Raw genomic sequence first — 19,874 nt, 5'->3', positions numbered from 1 at the left:
TTAAGGCGTAGCCGCATCAGAAAGATCAAGCCAAGTATTCTCCCATCGACGTGCCTATTTCTGGCGTCGTTGGAAGGTCTTTTGTTGCAGTAGCAAGGGCTTATGTCCTTAATGCACCACTCGGTGTGCTGCACCTCGAGCGTCGTCTGTGGATGTTGTGAACATCCGACATACACGTTTCTGATGACTACGCGATAGTTCAGTACAAAATACTTAATGGCTTAGAAGCAAGATGCGGAAGATGTTTTGAAATGTCACGAAACATAAGAGATGTTCTAAAGAGATGAAATAGTGATTTCATGCTTGTGCCCTTGTTAAGAGGTATGAGACCTCCGACAAGATTCTTTGTCCATGAAGTAAAGGAGAAAAACTCAATCGTTGAGTGTGTGCTCAGATTGTCTGAGTACGACAATCGTTTGAATCAAGTGGGAGTTAATCTTCCAGATGAGATAGTGATGGTTCTCCAAAGTCACTGCCACCAAGCTGTGAGAGCTTCGTGATGAACTATAAACATATCAAGGATAGATACAATGATCCTTGAGCGATTCGCGATGTTTGACACTGCGAAAGTAGAAATCAAGAAGGAGCATCAATAGTTGATGGTTAGTAAAACCACTAAGTTTCAAGAAAGGCAAGGGCTAGAAGGGATACTTCGTGAAACGGCAAAATAGTTGTTGCACTAATGAAGAGACCCAAGATTAAACCCAAACCCGAGACTAAGTGCTTCTGTTATAAGGGGAACGGTCACTGAGGCGGAGCTACCCTAGATGCTTGGTTGATAAGAAGGCTGACAAAGTCGAAAGAAGTATAATTGATATACATGATGTTGATGTGTACTTTACTAGTACTCCTAGTAGCGCGTGGGTATTGGATACCGGTTCGGTTGCTAAGTGATTAGTAACACGAAATAAAAGCTACGGAATAAACGGAGAGTAGCTAAAGGCGAGGTGACGATACGTGTTGGAAGTGTTTCCAAGGTTGATATGATCAAACATCGCACGCTCCCTCTACCATCGGATTTGGTGTTAAACCTAAATAATTGTTATTTGGTGCTTGCGTTAAGCATGAACATGATTGGATCGTGTTTATTGCAATACGATTATTCATTTAAAGAGAATAATGGTTACTCTATTTGCTTGAATAATCACCTTCAATGGTTTATTGAATCTCGATCATAGTGTTACACCTGTTCATAATATTGGTGCCAAAAGATACAAAGTAATAATGATAGTACCACTTAGTTGTGGCACTGCCACTTGAGTCACGTTGGTATAAAATGCATAAAGAAGCTCCATACTGATGGATCTTTGTACTCACTCATTTTTGAAAGGTTTGAGACATGCAAACCATACGTGATGGTATAAACGCATGAAGAAACTCCATGCAGATGGATCGTTTGGACTCACTTGATTTTGATTCACTTGAGACATGCAGATCATACCACATGAGCAAGGCCTTGTTTTCATTGAGATGAGACAAGATAGTAACTTGTTGGAAGTAATACATTTTGATGTATGCAGTCCAATGGGTGCTGAGGCACGCAGTGGATATCATTATGTTCTTACTTCAATGACGGTTTGAGTAGATACAAGAGTATTTACTTAATGAATCACAAGTCTGAAATATTGAAAAGTTCAATTCTGTTTCAGAGTGAAGTTCGTCGTAACAAGAGGATAAACTGTCTACGATAAGATCATAGAGATGAATATCTAAGTTGCGAGTTTTGGTACACAGTTAAGACAATGTGGAAGTTGTTTTTTCGCAATTCTTGCCACCAAGAACACCATGGTGTGATGGTGTCATAGCCGCGAGCTATTTGATATGGTGCATGCTATGATGTCTCTTATCGAATTACCACTGTCATTTATGGGTTATGCATTAGAGACAACCGCATTCACTTTAAATAGGGCACCGCGTAATTCCGTTGAGATGACACAGTATAGACTGAGGTTTAGAGAAATCTAAGCTGTTGTTTCTTGAAAGTTTGGGGCTGCGACACTTATGTGAAAAAGTTTCAGTCTGATAAGCTCGAACCCAAAGCAGATAAATGCATCTTCATAGGATATCCAAAACAGTTGGGTACATCTCCTATCTCAGATCCGGAAGCAAAGTGTTTGTTTCTAGAAACGGGTCCTTTCTCAAGGAAAGGTTTCTCTCGAAAGAATTGAGTGGGAGGGTGATAGAACTTGATGAGGTTATTGAACCATCACTTCAAACAGTGTGTAGCCGGGCGCAGGAAGTTGTTCCTGTGGCTCCTACACCAATTGAAGCAGAAGCTGATGATAGTGATCATTGAGCATCAGATCAAGTTACTACAGACCTCGTAGGTCGACAAGGTCGCGTACTACTACAGAGTGGTACGGTAACCCTGTCTTGGAGGTCATGTTGTTGAACAACAATGAACCTACGAGTTATGGAGAAGCAATGGTGGGCCCGGATTTCGACAAATGGCTGGAGGCTATGAAATCCAAGAGAGAATCCATGTATAAAACAAAGTGTAGACTTTGGAAGAACTGCTTGATGGTAGTAAGACTATTAAGTAAAGATGGATCTTTAAAAGGAAGACAGACAATGATGGTGATATGTCACTATTAAGAAAAGCTCGACTTGTCGCAAAGATGTTTTCGACAAGATCAAAGAGTTGACTATGATGTGACTTTCTCACTCGTAGCGATGTTAAAAGTCTGTTGGAATTATGTTAGTAGTTGCTGCATTATTTGTGAAATATTGCACATAGGAAGTCAAAACATTGTTTCCTCGACGGTTTCCTTGAGGAAAGATCGTATGTGATACAATCAGAATGTTTTGTCGATCCTAAGGATACTAACAAGTATGCAAGCTCGAGCGATCCTTCAATGGACTGGTGCAAGCATCTCGGAGTTGGAATATACACTTTGATGAGATGATCAAAGATTTTGGGTTTGTACAAGGTTTATGAGAAACTTGTATTTCCAAAGAAGTGAGTGGGAGCACTATAGAATTTTTGATAAGTATATGTGGTTGACATATTGTTGATCAGAAATAATGTAGAATTTCTGTGAAGCATAAAAGCTTGTTTGAAAGGAGTTTTTCAAAGGAATACCTGGATTGAGCTACTTGAACGTTGAGCATCAAGATCTACGGAGATAGATAGAAACTCTTAATAGAAGTTTCAACAAGATGCATGCCTTGACAAGTTTTTGAAGGAGTTCAAAATAGATCAGCAAAGAAGGAGTTCTTGACTGTGTTGTAAGGTGTGAATTTGAGTAAGACTCAAAACCCGACCAGGGCAGAATAAAGAGAATGGACGAAGGTCGTCTTCTATTCCTTAGCCGTAGACTCTAAAGTATGTCATGCTGAGTACCGCACCTGATGTGTGCCTTGCAGCAAGTTTGTTAAGAGGTATAGAGAGTGATCCATGATTGAATCACTAGCAGCGGTCAAAATTTATCCTTAGTAACTAATGGACTAAGGAATTTTCTCGATTATGGAGGTGGTTAAAGAGTTCGTCGTAAAGGGTTACGTCGATGCAAGCTTTGACACTAATCCGAATAACTATGAGTAGTGAAACGGATTCGTATAGTAGAGTAGATATTTGGAGTATTTCCGAATAGCACGTAGTAGCAGCATCTATAAGATGACATAAAGATTTGTAAGGAACACACGGATCTGAAAGTTTCAGAACCGTTGACTAAAACCTCTCTCACGAGCAAGACGTGATCAGACCCCGGAACCATATGGGTGTTGGATTCGTTAGAATCACATGGTGATGTGAACTAGATTATTGACTCTAGTGCAAGTGGGAGACTGTTGGAAATATGCCCTAGAGGCAATAATAAATTAGTTATTATTATATTTCTTTGTTCATGATAATCGTTTATTATCTATGCTATAATTGTATAGAATGAAGACTTAGATACATGTGTGGATACATAGACAAAACATTGTCCCTAGCAAGCCTCTAGTTGGCTAGCCAGTTGATCAAGGATAGTCAGGGTCTTCTAACTATGTACAAGGTGTTGTTGCTTGATAACTGGATCACATCATTGGGTGAATCATGTGATGGACTAGACCCAAACTAATAGACGTAGCATGTTGATCGTGTCATTTTGTTGCTACTGTTTTCTGCGTGTCAAGTATTTATTCCTATGACCATGAGATCATATAACTCACTGGCACCGGAGGAATGCCTTGTGTGTATCAAACGTCACAACGTAACTGGGTGACTATAAAGATGCTCTACAGGTATCTCCGAAGGTGCCCATTGAGTTAGTACGGATCAAGACTGGGATTTGTCACTCCATGTGACGGAGAGGTATCTCGGGGCCCGCTCGGTAATACAACATCACACACAAGCCTTGCAAGCAATGTGACTTAGTGTAAGTTGCGGGATCTTGTATTACGGAACGAGTAAAGAGACTTGCCGGTAAACGAGATTGAAATAGGTATGCGGATACTGACGATCGAATCTTGGGCAAGTAACATACCGAAGGACAAAGGGATGACATACGGGATTATATGAATCCTTGGCGCTGAGGTTCAAACGATAAGATCTTCGTAGAACATGTATGATCCAATATGGGCATCGAGGTCCCGCTATTGGATATTGACCGAGGAGTCCCTCGGGTCATGTCTACATAGTTCTCGAACCCGCAGGGTCTGTACACTTAAGGTTCGACGTTGTTTTATACGTATTTGAGTTATATGGTTGGTTACCGAATGTTGTTCGGAGTCCCGGGTGAGATCACGGACGTCACGAGGGTTTCCGGAATGGTCCGGAGACGAAGATTGATATATAGGATGACCTCATTTGATTACCGGAAGATTTTCGGAGTTACCGGGAATGTACCGGGAATGACGAATGGGTTCCGGATGTTCACCGGGGGGGCAAGCCCACCCGGGGGAAGCCCATAGGCCTTAGGGGTGCCACACCAACCCTTAGTGGGCTGATGGGACAGCCCAAGAAGCCATATGCGCAGGAGAAAGAAAAATCAAAGAGAAAAAAAAGGGGAAGTGGGAAAGTGGAGAAGGGGAGGACTCTCCCCCTTGCTTCGGCCGAACCCCTTGGGCTCCTTGAGCCCCAAGGCAAGGCCCCTCCCCTCCCACCTATATATACTGAGGTTTTAGGGCTGATTTGAGACAACTTTTCCACGGCAGCCCGACCACATACCTCCACGGTTTTTTCCTCTAGATCGCGTTTCTGCGGAGCTCGGGCGGAGCCCTGCTGAGATTAGATCATCACCAACCTCTAGAGCGTCGTCACGCTGCCGGAGAACTCATCTACCTCTCCGTCTCTCTTGCTGGATCAAGAAGGCCGAGATCATCGTCGAGATGTACGTGTGCTGAATGCGGAGGTGCCGTCCGTTCGGCACTAGATCGGAACGGATCATGAGATGGATCGCAAGAGGGTTCGAGCAACGGATCGCGAGATGGTTCGTGGGACGGATCGCGGGACTAATCGTGGGACGGTTCGCGGGGCGGGTCGAGGGACGTGAGGACGTTCCACTACATCAACCGCGTTTCTTAACGCTTCTGTTGTGCGATCTACAAGGGCACGTAGATCTGAAATCTCCCTCGTACATGGACATCACCATGATAGGTCTTCGTGCGCGTAGGAAATTTTTTGTTTCCCATGCGACGTTCCCCAACAGAGGTGTCCGAGCGGGATTCAATCATGTCCTCGTCCTCAATCTCCGAGGCGTCGGACAGATCCACGTCGGGAGCGGGCGGACGGAGGGATCCCTGCAGATTCTCGTACAATTGCGAAAAGGGATTCGATCGCCGGCTCAGCAACACGGCCGGCTGCAAGACAAACGACAAAGAATAAAGAGACCACCTACCATCGGAGGCGGACGGGACCTGTTGAAGGGGGTCATCCCCCACGTCCATTCCCCGTCCTCGTCCATGCGGGCGGTGGAGATCAGATTCACTCTTCGCACAACCGCGCCTGGGGTGAACCTCTTGGTGGGCAGCCGGCAGGGATCATGCCGGACGCTCATCTGGCAGACCAGATGCGGCCGCCTCTGCAATGGCAGGATCCGGCAGGCCACCATTGTGGTGAGCAGGTCGCGGCCAAGGAGGCCGCCCTTCTCCAAGATGTCGAGGTGGGCACAGATCAACGCCACCTCGGGAATCGGCTCGGGGGTCTTCGTCACCCAGTTCAACCTCGTCGGCGGGTCGATGTTGAACGGGGGCATGTTGAGGGCGTCCAGGGCGGGGTCGGCGTTCTTCACATAGAAGAAACCCTTCTGCCACTGCTTGACGGATTCCTGCAGTGGCATCTAGGGGAAGCCCGACTTCGAGCGGTGATGCACGAGCGCGGCTCCGCACGGCGTCATCGGGCGCGGCCCCTTGAGCTTCTCACCTCGGATTTCTCCATGGCGATGGATTGTTGCTTGAAGAAGAACAAGCTGCACCATAGATTGACGCGGGGCTCGATCCCCATGAAGCCCTCGCACAGGATCACGAAGGCCGACAGCTGCAGTATGGCGTTCGGCGCCAGGTGATGCGGCTGCAGGCCAAAGAAGCGAAGCCACTCATAGAAGAAGGCGCTGGCCGGAAGCCCGAAGCCCCGGTAGAAATGCTCGGTGAAGACCACGACCTCTCCCACGGCAGCTGTGGGAGCGGTCTCGGCGCCTGGGAGTCGCACCAGCACCTGGGAGGCCGAGGGCGGCAGCCGGTGATGGCGGAGCGCCTCGATGTGCTCTTCGCTGACCTCGCTGCCCAGCCAGGCTCCCTGCGACGCTGCCTTCTGCGACGAGGACCTTTTCGAGGAAGAGCCGCCGGCCATGGCTGCGGGCGGCTGGAACTCAAAGGGGTTGGCGGCTTTGCGGCAACGAAGACGAGGAAGACGAAGAAGGCGAGCTCTTTCTCTCTGGGCACAGGGAGGAAGAGAGCGTGGACGCGGGGCAAGAAGGGGGGCGAATGGCCTCCTCGAAACCCCCGCATCCCATTTAAACCCCCACGAAGCATCGTGGAGAGGGGATCCGGTGCGCACTGGACCCCACTAACCCCGTGTATTACGGGCGGTAACGCTTCCCTAAGCCCAACCGTCGCGGAGTAAATCCGCAGAGGATCTCTCACGCGGAGGCTGAGGGGACGTCGTGGTGGGACCCAGGGCCCAGGCCCGGTCCCGTCACCAGTAATCACCATCATTACGTCAGGCGGGGCCTGGCACGTGGCACTCTCTGAGCGACTTGCGACGAAGTCGAGGCGTCGTTTCGAAGCCAGCCGGTTTTGGAGCCGGCGCTCCTCGTCACGAATAGCGGCGAAAATACCAAGACAAGTCATCAAGCCGTTGAGGCCGCCCGCCCGAAGGCGGCAGGCCTCTCCAGCTTCGGGGACTACTGTCGGGGGGATAACCCCGGGGTAGGCTCATCAAGCCTGCTCCTTCGTTTCCGGCCCAAACAATATGAACATATACAGTTTCCTAAGGCCCAAGTCTTCTGGCCGGCTAGGCCGCGCCTACCGGCTAGAGGACGAGGCGGCCATCCCTCTGGCCGGCCAGGCAACCCCTGTCGGCTAGAGTCGAGGCGGTTATCTCTTCTGGGCCGGTCTGGTCCAGCCAGCTGGCTAGGAACGAGGCGGCCACACCCAAGCCGGCTAGCCAAGCAGGCTAGCCGGCCGAGGATCACAAGTCACATCAGATCGTAGGTCAGGATGAGACCTTACGATTAAAGGTAGCTACGCGTCAGCAAAGGTACTAGATCGGGGCGTCCGGCAGGTACGAACGTCGGCGGCCACGCCGCTGACCTACCCCGGCTCTGATACATCACCTAGCATAGTGTCGGGCCGTCACACTCCCACTCCATTACTGCACTCGGCGTGGGGAACAGTGAAGGCGGTCGTACTGCCTGCCCATGACGAATCTCGCTGGACGACGCTCGACGTACAACGCGTGCTCGGCGTCAACCTTACGCGAGAGCTTCATTGGCCAGCTGGTGGGTCCCACTGCCAATCGAGACCATGCAGCCGGTGGGCCCCTCAAACGACAAGACAAGACTCTAGTGGGCCCCTGGCCAGCCACCGAGGTTGCCAACTGGGTCCCACACTTGTACCCTTTATCCATATTGTAGGCCGGCAGGTTCGTCTATAAAACCCCTCGGTCGCCCTCCATGCAGGGGGGCGACCATTCCACGGACGAACAACACTACACACTAACCAACCACATAGAGAGAGGCAGAGACGAGCCGGTTGCTCCCCTCTTCCTCCTCCCAACACAGCTCGAGGAGCAACTCTGTACTCGGTTTATACACACCAAACACTCCAGCAGGACTAGGGGTCTTATCTCTACGGAGAGCCCTGAACCTGGGTACATCATGCGTTCCATGCTTGTACCAACCTCGTTCCCAGTGCCCTCCTTTGTCCCTTCAGTTCTCATCGACTTTAGCCTACCTATGGCATATGTTGTGAGTATTCACCGACAAGCACACACCCTGATTTTCTCCCTCCAACCGATCATGTTTGTTTTCTTCTCCATACAGACATACAATGTTCTTCTTCCCAATCCCCTTTCCTCCTCTCCTCTAAGAGCATCTCCAGCCGTTCGGACCCCCAAAGACGTGAAATAGCGTCGTCTGGAAGCGCGCCGACAAAAAAACCCGGCCTGGGGGTTCGGGTTCCCAGTCGTCCCACAAAGGTTGCCCGAACTGTTCTTTTGAAAAAAATAAACTCGACCCAAATTCGATCAAAATCGAATCAAATTCAAAGGAAATTCATAGTTTCATTAAAATTTGTGTAAAAAGTGAAATAAATACATAATTAAACATAACTAAACTAAACTACATCGCCGCCGCCTGACGCTGTTGTCCTACGCCGCCGCCTTCCTCATGCCGAAGAGATTGTACAAATTGGTGTAGTCGCCCCCGTCGTCGTCGCCGCCGTTGCCACCCGCTCCGCCACCGTCCTTGCTGCAGCCCTGCCCTGGGTCGCCGTGGCAAACGGGGTTCAAAGGCCCCGACGCCTCCTCGTCGTTGTTGTCGAGGACGAGACGCCCTCCTTGCGGCGATCTCCTCCAAGGCGCGGCGCTGGCGCTCCATCTCCTCCCAGACGTACTCGTCCCGCGACCATTTCAGGGCAGTCTTGTCGTCGGCAGCCATGGCCAGGTGCTCCTGCTTGACGAGGAGGAGTCCCGGCTTCGTCTTCGTCTTGGTGAGATGGAGACGCTTGAGAAGTGTTGTGTGGCGATGTGTTGTGTGCCAACTTCTGTCATCTTGGTTGTCGGTGAAGGGGGCATAGGAGATAGCACCATCATCAACCTGCTCGTCGAAGGAGTGGGACGATGAGGAGGAGGGAGACATGTGTCGTTGCCTGACACATTTGACGTGTCAAACATTCATAAACATGATGAAACAGGGCATAGGCCAAACCACACCCACGTCCAAGGCAACATAAAAAACAACTCATTCAATAGAAAACATCGCGTAAAAGAATTTCACAAAAGGAATCCTAGTACCATAGCCCTAATTTCACGAAAGGAATCCTAGTACCATAGCCCTCTAAGTTTTTGAATGTAACGAAAATCCCGTAGTAATATTGTACTCACTTCGTTCCTAAATATAAATTTTTTTAAAGATTTTACGAAGTGACTACATACGAAGTAAAATGAATAAATATACATTTTAAAGTATGTCTATATACATCCGTATGTAGTCTTCTTCTAGTGAATTATCTTCAACCACTTTTATATTTAGGGACGGAGGGAGTACTTCTGAATTCTTCGTCAGGGGAGAAAAGGACAGCTTTTCAATAGAGGGTCGCAATCTTATCTTCGGTTTCAGGGCTCAGAACCCAATGTCTCCAAACAAAAAGCAGACATTAAGAGTAGTGACGTTCGTACTTGTTGTAGTTCACAGAAAAATACTATAACACTGCAGAGTGCACCTAAGGCTGAGCGAGTACAAGAAATTGACGGATGAATGCGATTTCTGCAGCCCAGATGCAGCCGAAGTTTCCTGTGGAGTTTGCTACCGGAACAGCTCCAAGACCTGCCCCCTCCCAGCATCTGATTCAACGAGCACCCGACCAGCACCAGTACGCATAAACACGTACGATTTCCGTGTCTGTAGATCCGTAAGATAAACCACCGAAAAAGGAATACCAACGTCAGCGTTAGAAGTACCGAAGAAATAACTTGTCAACAATAGGGAATAGAGGAACACATGGAAACTACCATTCCCCCTGTCTAAAAATCATCATAATGGGTCTCTATTGGCAAAACAACATGAGACTCTTTGTCGTCCCCTGTCTGGCTTGGCTTTGGCAAGCCAATCAAAATAAGAAACTATTAACAATACTCTTTCTATAGGTTAACTACTGCAGTGGAATGATATATATGGTCATAACATGTCATTCTTCATTGTTTTAGACTTTTGGCAAAACTTGGGCAAAGGCTGAGCGCACAGACATACAGACCATGCAACTTAAACTGCTTCTCTGACCGGCATGTTCACAATATCAGGGGAGGAGTACCTAAAATAAATTGCACGCCTAGCCATTAGAGGATAATAAGTTGAGAAGCCAAAGAAAGGTGGGATCCTGTAGAGCTGGAGGAGGATATGGATTCAACTAAACACATGGTTACCAGTTATCTAAGTACTTATATAGTACCACTTCAAACAAGAAGTATGCACTATATGTCTGATAGGGTAACCAGGGGTTCAACAGCAAGTGTTGCACGGGTGCAGCGAGGGAAAGAAATAAACATAACTCACCAATTCTGTCAAACTCCCTAGTTAAAGCGTTGCTGCACATCCTCAGTTGGCTTGCAGCAACACCTATGCCTTCTTGGAGATTAGTCTGGGAACATTGTCAACATGTAATGCAGGATAGCAGCCTCCTTGAACTTGATTCCACTACAGGAAAAATAAAACAGATGACTAAAAATGCAGTAAATTTGTTTTAAACTTTCTAAGTGAACAAAAAATAGAAAGGAAAAATGCACAAGCTCAGATATCTGCTATCTTACTTTGCAGCTTCCAATTTTTCATGTAACTATGCCATCAATGAGCATCATTCAGACACACATGCTCCCGGACCCCTGACAGCTGATTTCCCACAAACACAAGTAATTTGGCTCCCAGCAAAAAATGAAAGTAATTTGGCTTCTGGTAGCATCCGCACCCTCATTACCTGTACTTTTCAGACGCTTGATCTGTCACCACAACACCACCCCCAGCGGGGCAATACTCCGCACATTACCTCCTCTCTGCGTATGACAAATGACAGATCCAGCGGTACTGTCTCCTGGTTGAGGCCGCTGCTTTTCAGAGGGAGAGGGGATGGAGGAGTGAGTGTAGGAGGGGGCTGCAACAGGTCAAAGCACCCACAACATTCATCCACGAAGAGTCAGCGAGAGAAATCCCGGTTCCTGACACAGTCGTCAATGCAGTCGATTTAGGGGACACAAAGCAAAGCGCTATTGGCCTAAAATCGTCTCCAGGAGGGTTGACCTTCTCTTTTTGAAAGGGGGTTTTAGCCCATTGCACAAATATGACTGGACCCCCTACTTCCTCGCATAAAGGGTGAATATGTGGTATTATCTATGCATTATTAGATTGCCATCTTTACACATTTCTATATATTGCCTGAACTGGTAGACAATGGATGGAAGGCTGAAGAGAACCGACGGATAATCACACACATGAAGTCTGAACAGGTAGACAGTTACGCAACGAAATTGCAAACATTTCATGAATAAATACCAGGGATATTTATCGCCAGCATGAACAACAAAAACACAGGCATCTACTTGGTCGTGTTATTTGCCACATACATGTGCATAAATTCTACAGCTATGTCAACACAAATAGAGATACAATAAGGAACAGGAGAAGCTTCAACAGTAGTTTAATAGAACAACTGGAAACTCAAAGAAGAGGGACAGGGATAAAAATATTAGGAAATCAAAACTACAGAACTAACCAGTGTTACTCATTATTCGGATGTGCACGAGGACGCATCCTGTTCCTAACATACATTGCCATCGAATAGACACCTAATAGAGCAATCGTCAGATGCTCTGAACTGTTGGCCTTGATGCTCACTCGTCCAGTTAGCTTGTTGTTCAAATCAACATGAACTGCCATGTTTGAAGTCCTTCCCACAGAGAACTGGGTATCCAAGTTTGCAGCCGTAGTCCATTCTTTATGCCACCTTACCAGTGATGCACCCAAAGTTGCAAGGCCTAGGCCCATAATGGGATAGTCTTTTTGAAGCAGGTTCAGCACCACATTCACTCCATGCGCAGTATCACCTTTCATGGACACAGCACCCGCGTTTGCTACCAGTGTTAACCAATTACCAACTGAAAGTTTGTCTTCAAGCTTTGCTCCAGTTATCATGGTGTTTCCTGCTAAAGTCATGGACAGACCTCCAGTAGTGGCATTGTTCTTAGTGTTCCTGAATTTGGTTTCGCCCCTGAGAGTGTAAGCAAGCTGGTCCATCATGGTTTGTATGTCAAAGCCTGCAAGGGTTGAAGCATACTCGCTATGCTTAGCTGATACTGAGGACTCCGAATGAATGGTGAATTCTCTCTTGTCCTTGTTAACTTGGACCCACATAGAAGCTGGAAATGCATTGGCAATTTCATGGCTGTATTGGAGGCTCACACCGTCAAACCCACAGTCATGATCCCATCCTTCAGGGTTGGTAACAGCACGTGCCAGAAGGTTCGTTACAGGCTCAAGACACCGATAGCGGTACACTGGATCATCAGAATCAAATGAAGATGGCAAGGCCCAGTCTGGCATAAGAGATCTGTCGTTGTCATACTCATCATCAGGATGATCATTGTCCACAAGTACATCATCATAATTGCCCTCACTCTTCTTCATTTCCTTTAATCTTCTGCGATGTTCCTTCAACTGCTTCTTCTGAAGAAGCTTGGTTCGGTAGTCGTACTCATCGAAATACAGTTTCTGCTGCTCTTTGGAGAGTTTTGCAACCTGTGATTTACTTAATGGCTTAAAGGGAGGAAGTTGATCATATTCTTCATCCTCTTGATCCTCGTCCAACAATTCATCAGGATCAACATCTGAGTCCACACTCTCAACCTTCTGTTCATTTGCATGCCTGGGGTGCTCTCTAGATTGCAACAAAGATGATAAGAAGTAAGGAAGTGCAGGCATCTGAAGACGGAGATCAAAGAGGCTTGGCGAACCAGCGCGGCGGGTTGAAAGAGTATCAATCTCAGCAACCATCTTCAGTGAATAGCACAGGAGGAGGAGCAGACGCCTCCAGATAAGGCCATTAGGAAGCACCTTTTCGCCCTCCATATTCCTCCGACAAAGATGGTGATTTTCCACAAGAGCCACTGGATTCTCAGTCCGAGGATCATTAGTGGCCTGTCTGATGCTTTGCTGAAGCGCATGTGTCCTATGGGTCACAATCATCTCATAGTTAATTGGGGAGCCACTAGGTCCTTCAGGAGGAGGGTCTGCTGCTGAGTGAGTAAGAGTGATGATGGCTTTCGACCATATTGGCAGGCCTAGGACACTGGTGATACATTGCAATAGGGATAGGTCGTCTGCACCCTGCCGTTGGGTATCGATCCGATCAACATACAAAACGATGTCAGGGGGGCATTTCTTCATATACTTCTTAACAGACTTGAGCATTTTCCTATTTGATTTTTCATCCCTAACTGTAGTCCCAAGTCCTGGAGTGTCAATGACCCGAAATTTGACACCACCAACAACTCCAGTTATCTCCTTCACGGAACATGTTGCTGGTAGAAAAGCATTTGTTCTGGATTTATCCTCGCCAAAGATGGAGTTTATTGTTGCACTCTTTCCCACCCCTGTCTTCCCAAGGACCAATACATTGCAGGAGAATTCCAAGTCATCTATTCCCTCTGTCTCAAGCTGCAAAGCCCTGCTCCAGGCATTCTCAAGCTCGGAGGAATGGTTTGCCATCCTTATGCGCCTGAAGCCTTCAACGAGACTGAGCCGATATAACACCTGTACAGGTACCTGATGTTCGGTGTCATACCCTAATCTGTACACAAGACGCAAATACTTGATTCGTGCCATGTCCACCTTCATGTACAACTTCTTCTCCTCATCAGTCATCGCACTCTCCGGGTCAGCAATTGCATCCAGCTCATGAGTAGAAGCCACACTTGTCCTAGGGACACCAACCACGGTAGGAGACGGTTCGATGGGATGAGAGGTTTCAACTGGAAACACCTTGGCCTTGCCCTGTCCAGGTGATCTGTTTGCCGCCCTCAGAAGCTCAGCTAAAGCTGCATAATCAAAAAGCTCATTCTCCTTTCCGCTCAACTCCTCCACTTGATAATCATCATCCAGCTGATCCTCATCTGAATCATCCAAACCGAAGCGTGTGCCCTTGGAGGCAGGCGCACTGTCCTCCATTTCTTTTCCAGGAGATTCCAAAGCATAGTTTATCCTGATGTTTGGTACAGATGCAGGTTCATCAGAAGGTTGATAATCGCCATCAGTTTCACCATCTACCTTATGATGACCGCCATCAACAGTAAACTGTGAGCTATCAACATTGGTATGGACTTGTGCAGGCTCAACCATGGCATCTCTTGCGGTAACATGTTCAGGACTGGCATCTTCAGAATGGGTGACAACCTCATGCTCCGGCATGGTATCTTTGGCATCAGAGTCAGCATTGCGAACTTCAGCATCAATATCTTCTGCTTGTGTAGAACTCACCACATGAAGCAATTCAGCAGCCTCATGCTTGGGCATGGTATTTTTTGCATCAGAGTCATCATTGATAACTTGAAGACGAGCATCTTCTTCTTCTTCCTGAGTAGAATTCAGTGCAGGAGGCAATTCCACAACAAGTTGCTCCTGCTGAGACCCCCCAGAATTCCCCTCTGAAGCATCCACAATGTGCGTGCCACCAGCGTCACCAATGGACGGGTCGGGCTCCACACTATTGACAGCCTCGGCACCAGAATCCTCAGCTCCCTGTTTACCACCATTCATCAAGGACATATCCGAGAGATTTACCAAATCACCGAACGCAGCGCCGTCATCCAGCACGCTCATGGAGCTCACAAAGCTCCCATCCAGCGAGCCCTCAGCGACCGCGCCCGTGGAGGCCGCAAAGACGCCGCCATCCTCCTCCATCCCGCTCCCCGTCCCGGCGTCGACGAACACGTCGGCGGCGGCCTCCTCCTCCTCCGGCCCCTCCGCGGCGCCGAAGTAGTCGCTCTCCCCGGAAGACGCGGAAGCGGGGGGCTCGGGGGCCTCGTCCGAGGATGGGGAGGGGGGCGGCGGGGGCACCCGGGCGACGCGGAAGAAGCCGTTGGAGACCTCCTGGAGCACATCGTCCCCGGACGAGCCGGCGGCGTCGTCGAACAGGTCGGCCTCGTCGTCCGTGGAAGACGAGAGCTGCGCCGCCACCCGCGGCGCGCCGAGGGCGGGGCGCGGGCGCGGGAGCCGGACCTCGGGGGGAGAGGTCGACGGCGAGCGGGACGGGGACGGGGACGGGGACGCGGCGCCGGAGGAGAGCGAGGATGCGTACCCCTCGTCGTCGTCGTCGTCGCCGGAGTCGAAGGAGGTGAGCGGCGCGCGGATGAGGAGCGCCATGCCGCAGCGCGCGGGCTGGCCGGGGCGGCGTAGGGAGGCGGCGAAGGTAGAATAAAAATCGCGGCTTTGGGGTGGTCCGGTCTTTTACGGCGGTGGGTTTGTTTATTGCGTTGTTCGGGTGTCCTCCGTCCGGGAGTGGCGGCGTGGCGGTAGTGGTTGCGAGGCCGAGGGTTGAGGAAGACCGGACCGGATTCCGTCGGGTTGGTGGTGGTGAGACGAGACCTCAGCCGCAGGGTGGATGGGGCTAGGGTTTGGATCTTTCGAGGCAGGAGTTGGACCCTTGGTGAACAAAATTTGGAACTTTGCCTCTCTTTTCTTTTCTTTGGCTCTCTCTCCTTGTGTTGGACCTTTGTGGCTCTGGCCATGGGATCTTGTGGTGCATGGGGATTTCACTTGCTTCTGATTATCATCTTTATTTTTCTTCTTGTTGCCTTGCATTGGAGAGTTTTAATTCATTTATTCTTGGTGGTGAATCAATGGACTTGTATTCCCGCAACAAAAAAAAGAAGCAGTGGACGTGTACAACAAGGTGTTCTTTTATTTATTGGATTTTATTTATTTAAATATGACAAGTTGTTCTTTTCTTTTGCTTTATTTTGTGTGGAGTATTTAAGAAAAAAGACATGCAAGGCAGAAAAATACGGTAAAAAACATGCTTTTATTTAGCACACGATATAGATGTAGGCGCTCAAGAAGATGCGAGCATCTGTCAACACACGGATCTTTATCTCCCCTAGCAATAGCTAGGGTTTAACATCCCTGCGGCGACTCCCTGCCGTAGGTCCTCCGCCCGCCCTAGTTTACCGTCGGCCTCAGCCGGCGTCCTGCCCCATCCCGCGGCCTTCTCCCCTTCGTCCCGGACGCCTGCGTTCTTGGCGAAGGTTCTTCTTCTGTGTTGCGCCATGGCATCGGCACCAGATGCGTTTTCCTCGACAAACCTGGGTTCCCAGGGGAAACATGACGAGGAACTAGGGGATTTCTTCGAGAAGCTGGATCTCCATGAGGAAGAGTTCGATGATGTGATCGTGGAAGAGGAAACTCCGGATCTCGCTGATGAGATCCCATGGCTTGCCCTAGCTAGGGTCCAAACTTACAAGAACTTTAGTCAGGCTGCGTTCTTCAAGGATATGAGAGCTGCTTGGAACACGGCTAAACCCGTCAGATTCCGCCCCATCGGCGCCAACCTATTTGTGATCCAAGCCCAATGCCTTGGGGATTGGGACCGGATCATGTCCCAAGGACCGTGGCTATTCCGCAATATGGCTGTGATATTTGCTCCATATGATGGCTACTCTGAGGCAAGAGATATTCTTATGGTGCATATGCCCATATGGCTCCAGATCCATAAGCTCCCGGATGGATATTGTCGAGTGGATGTGGTTGAAAAACTGTTGCGATCATCAGGGGAGATATTGGAAACAAGAATAGCAGGTAATTCCAGGGGTGATTACATCCGTGTTAGGGTGAAACATGATGTCAGGAAACCCCTCACGAAATTTGTGAGCATTGTCAAAGGAAAGGTGAGATCAGTCTATGCCGTCAGGTATGAGAAGTTAGCAAGGTTTTGCAAAGCTTGTGGTATCATTAGTCATGATCACAAGGAATGTGGTAATGGCGTGTATGAGGAACGGGATCTCAAATTTGGTGACTATCTGTATGCCGATCCCCCGGGGAAGTTCAAGGGCGATTGGGATCAGGGTCGTTCTGACAAACCTCTTCCAGACCCCCCTGCCGCCAAGGTGTCGACCTGCAAAGGTGTATCTCCCCTCGACAGGGAGTTGAAAGATATTGCGTCTAGCCCTATTAAGAAGAACCCCCCGCTGGCCATGGAGGTAGATAAATTAGCTCGCAAACGTCTACTAGTGGAACATGATGAAGTGGTGGAGCCTGATCACGGTGGGAAACTTCTGTTGATTACAGATGGGAAGGACATGGCAAACTTAGAATCTCCATCAACCAGTTCAGATAGTAAACGTGCAAAGAAAGATGATGCTCAAACAGACTTGGATAATCTATCGGTGGGCTCCCAGGTGGAGCGCCGCCAGTCCCAATGAGTCAATTATTCTGGAACTGCCGGGGGGCGGGGAACCGGCCAGACAGTTCGTGAAGTTGGGGCTCTTGTAAAAGCCCACTCCCCAAGCTTTGTCTTTCTTGCTGAAACAAGACAAACTTGTGCAAAAATTGAGAGTCTCAAGTGGAGGTTAGGTTTAAAGGGTTTTAGTGGTGTTGACTGTATTGGTCATAGTGGTGGTTTGGCCTTGTTCTGGGAGGAATCCTATCAAGTCACTGTTTTAGACTCCTGCCAGCGCTACATTGATGTTCTTATCACTGATCAAGGGTCAGGAAAGCAGTGGAGATCAACCTTTATTTACGGGGAACCACGTGTGGAGAATCGGCATTGTATGTGGAATCATCTGATCAGACTCAGGGGCGTATCTAGTCTGCCCTGGATGGTGGGGGAGATTTTAATGAAGCCCTTTGGCAGCACGAGCACTTCTCTAGGACGGCTAGACGTGAAAATCAAATGGAAGCTTTCCGGGATACCCCTAGAACTAAGTGAGCTGATAGATTTGGGGTTCTCAGGTGTGCCATATACATACGATAATGGTCGCCTGGGGCTTGGTAATACCCGGGTCCCTCTGGATAGGGTGTGTGCCTCGGATGATTGGCGGGACTTGTTTCCTTTTGCTAAGGTGCAGCACTTAACTTCTCCAAGATCTGATCATTGTCCCCTGTTCCTGCATCTGGAGGAGGTGGTTGATGAACGTCGGATGGGGAATCCCAAGTATGAAATTATGTGGGAACGCGATTGCCGTCTTTCCCAGGTTATCACGGCAGCTTGGGCAAAAGTTAAACCTTCTGGTGATCTGGGGAACGTGGCAGCTTCATTAAAATCGGTCATGTTTGATCTTCGTAAGTGGAGTAAGGAAAACTTTGGTCATGTGGAGAAACAGATCATGAAGCTTCGCGGGGAGCTTGAGGCCTTGCAGCTCAATGATGCCGATCGGTTGCTAGTAAAAAAGAAAATGGAAGAATTGGATGAATTGCTTTATAGGAAGGAAATGATGTGGCTTCAACGCAGCCGCATAACCTGGTTGAAGGAAGGCGATCACAATACTAAACACTTCCATCGTCAGGCGGTGTGGCGTGCCAGGAGAAACAACATCCGGAGACTTCAAAAAGATGATGGGTCGTGGTGTGTGGCTCCATCAGAGATGGAACGGATGGCATCTTCTTACTTTAAGGAGGTGTATACCAAGGACCCAACGTTAACACCGGATGTTATGTTAAACAAAATCGTGCCTAAAGTTACGGATGTTATGAATGAGAAACTACTTGCGCCCTATTCAGACAAGGAAATTTCAGATGCTCTATTTCAGATTGGGCCATTGAAAGCCCGAGGGCCGGATGGATTCCCTGCGAGATTCTATCAGCGGAACTGGGTGGTGATGAAAGAGGATGTTGTGAAGGCGGTTCGTGATTTCTTTTTGTCGGGGGTAATGCCGGAGGGTGTAAATGAAACTCTCATCGTTCTTATACCTAAAGTCCAGCACCCTGCCTCCCTGAAGGAATTCCGTCCTATTTCTTTGTGCAATGTCATTTACAAGGTGGTGTCCAAGTGTATGGTGAATAGGCTTCGACCTTGCTTATCTGAGCTCATCTCGGTAAATCAGAGTGCCTTCATCCCTGGTAGGCTGATATCAGATAATTCTATCATTGCTTTCGAGTGTTTGCATCATCTCCAAACAGGATCTGCACGAAATGACTACTGCGCTTACAAGCTGGACCTATCCAAAGCATATGATTGTGTTGATTGGGACTTCTTGGAACGGGCCTTATTGAAGTGGGGTTTTGCAAGTGAATGGGTTATCAGGATCATGGCATCGGTGCGATCGGTCAAATTTGCGGTGAAGTTTAATGGGAAGTCTCTGCATCAATTTGCTCCCTCAAGAGGTCTTCGGCAAGGTGACCCATTGTCCCCCTTTTTGTTCCTCTTCATCGCTGATGCACTATCTGCCCTCCTACATGAGGCGGTTCTGGAACGAGGTCTTGAACCACTGAAAATATGCCGAGGGGCGCCAGCTATATCTTACCTTTTATTCGCGGACGATTCTCTCTTATTCTTCCGTGCTTCTGCAGACCAAGCTGCGATCATCAAGGATGTGTTACACACATATGCTGTTGCTACGGGCCAACTCATCAATCCCTCCAAATGTTCGATCCTGTTCAAAGAAAGTTGCGCGCCGCTGGTGGTCGATGAGATTAAGGGTATTCTGCAAGTAACCCAACAAGAGTTCGAAGCTAAATACCTGGGTCTTCCGGTTCTGG

At 48.6% G+C, this 19,874-nt stretch overlaps 1 protein-coding gene across 1 annotated transcript; it reads right to left on the bottom strand.

The window, feature by feature from the left end:
• Positions 1-11,643: 11,643 nt before the first annotated feature.
• On the bottom strand, positions 11,644-15,862 carry LOC123394926 (translocase of chloroplast 101, chloroplastic-like). Its single transcript, XM_045089811.1, has one exon. The coding sequence runs from the start codon at positions 15,543-15,545 to the stop codon at positions 11,907-11,909; it is 3,639 nt and encodes a 1,212-aa protein (XP_044945746.1). The 5' UTR covers positions 15,546-15,862; the 3' UTR covers positions 11,644-11,906.
• Positions 15,863-19,874: the final 4,012 nt, after the last annotated feature.

Source organism: Hordeum vulgare, chromosome 5H (assembly GCF_904849725.1).
Source record: "Hordeum vulgare subsp. vulgare chromosome 5H, MorexV3_pseudomolecules_assembly, whole genome shotgun sequence".
Classification (NCBI taxonomy): Eukaryota; Viridiplantae; Streptophyta; class Magnoliopsida; order Poales; family Poaceae; genus Hordeum; species Hordeum vulgare.
This window is presented reverse-complemented; position numbering and strand designations above follow the sequence as displayed.

Bases quoted from the DNA above. Each gene is read 5' to 3' on its own strand.
- LOC123394926 (XM_045089811.1), bottom strand. From the start codon at position 15,545: ATGGCGCTCCTCATCCGCGCGCCGCTCACCTCCTTCGACTCCGGCGAC.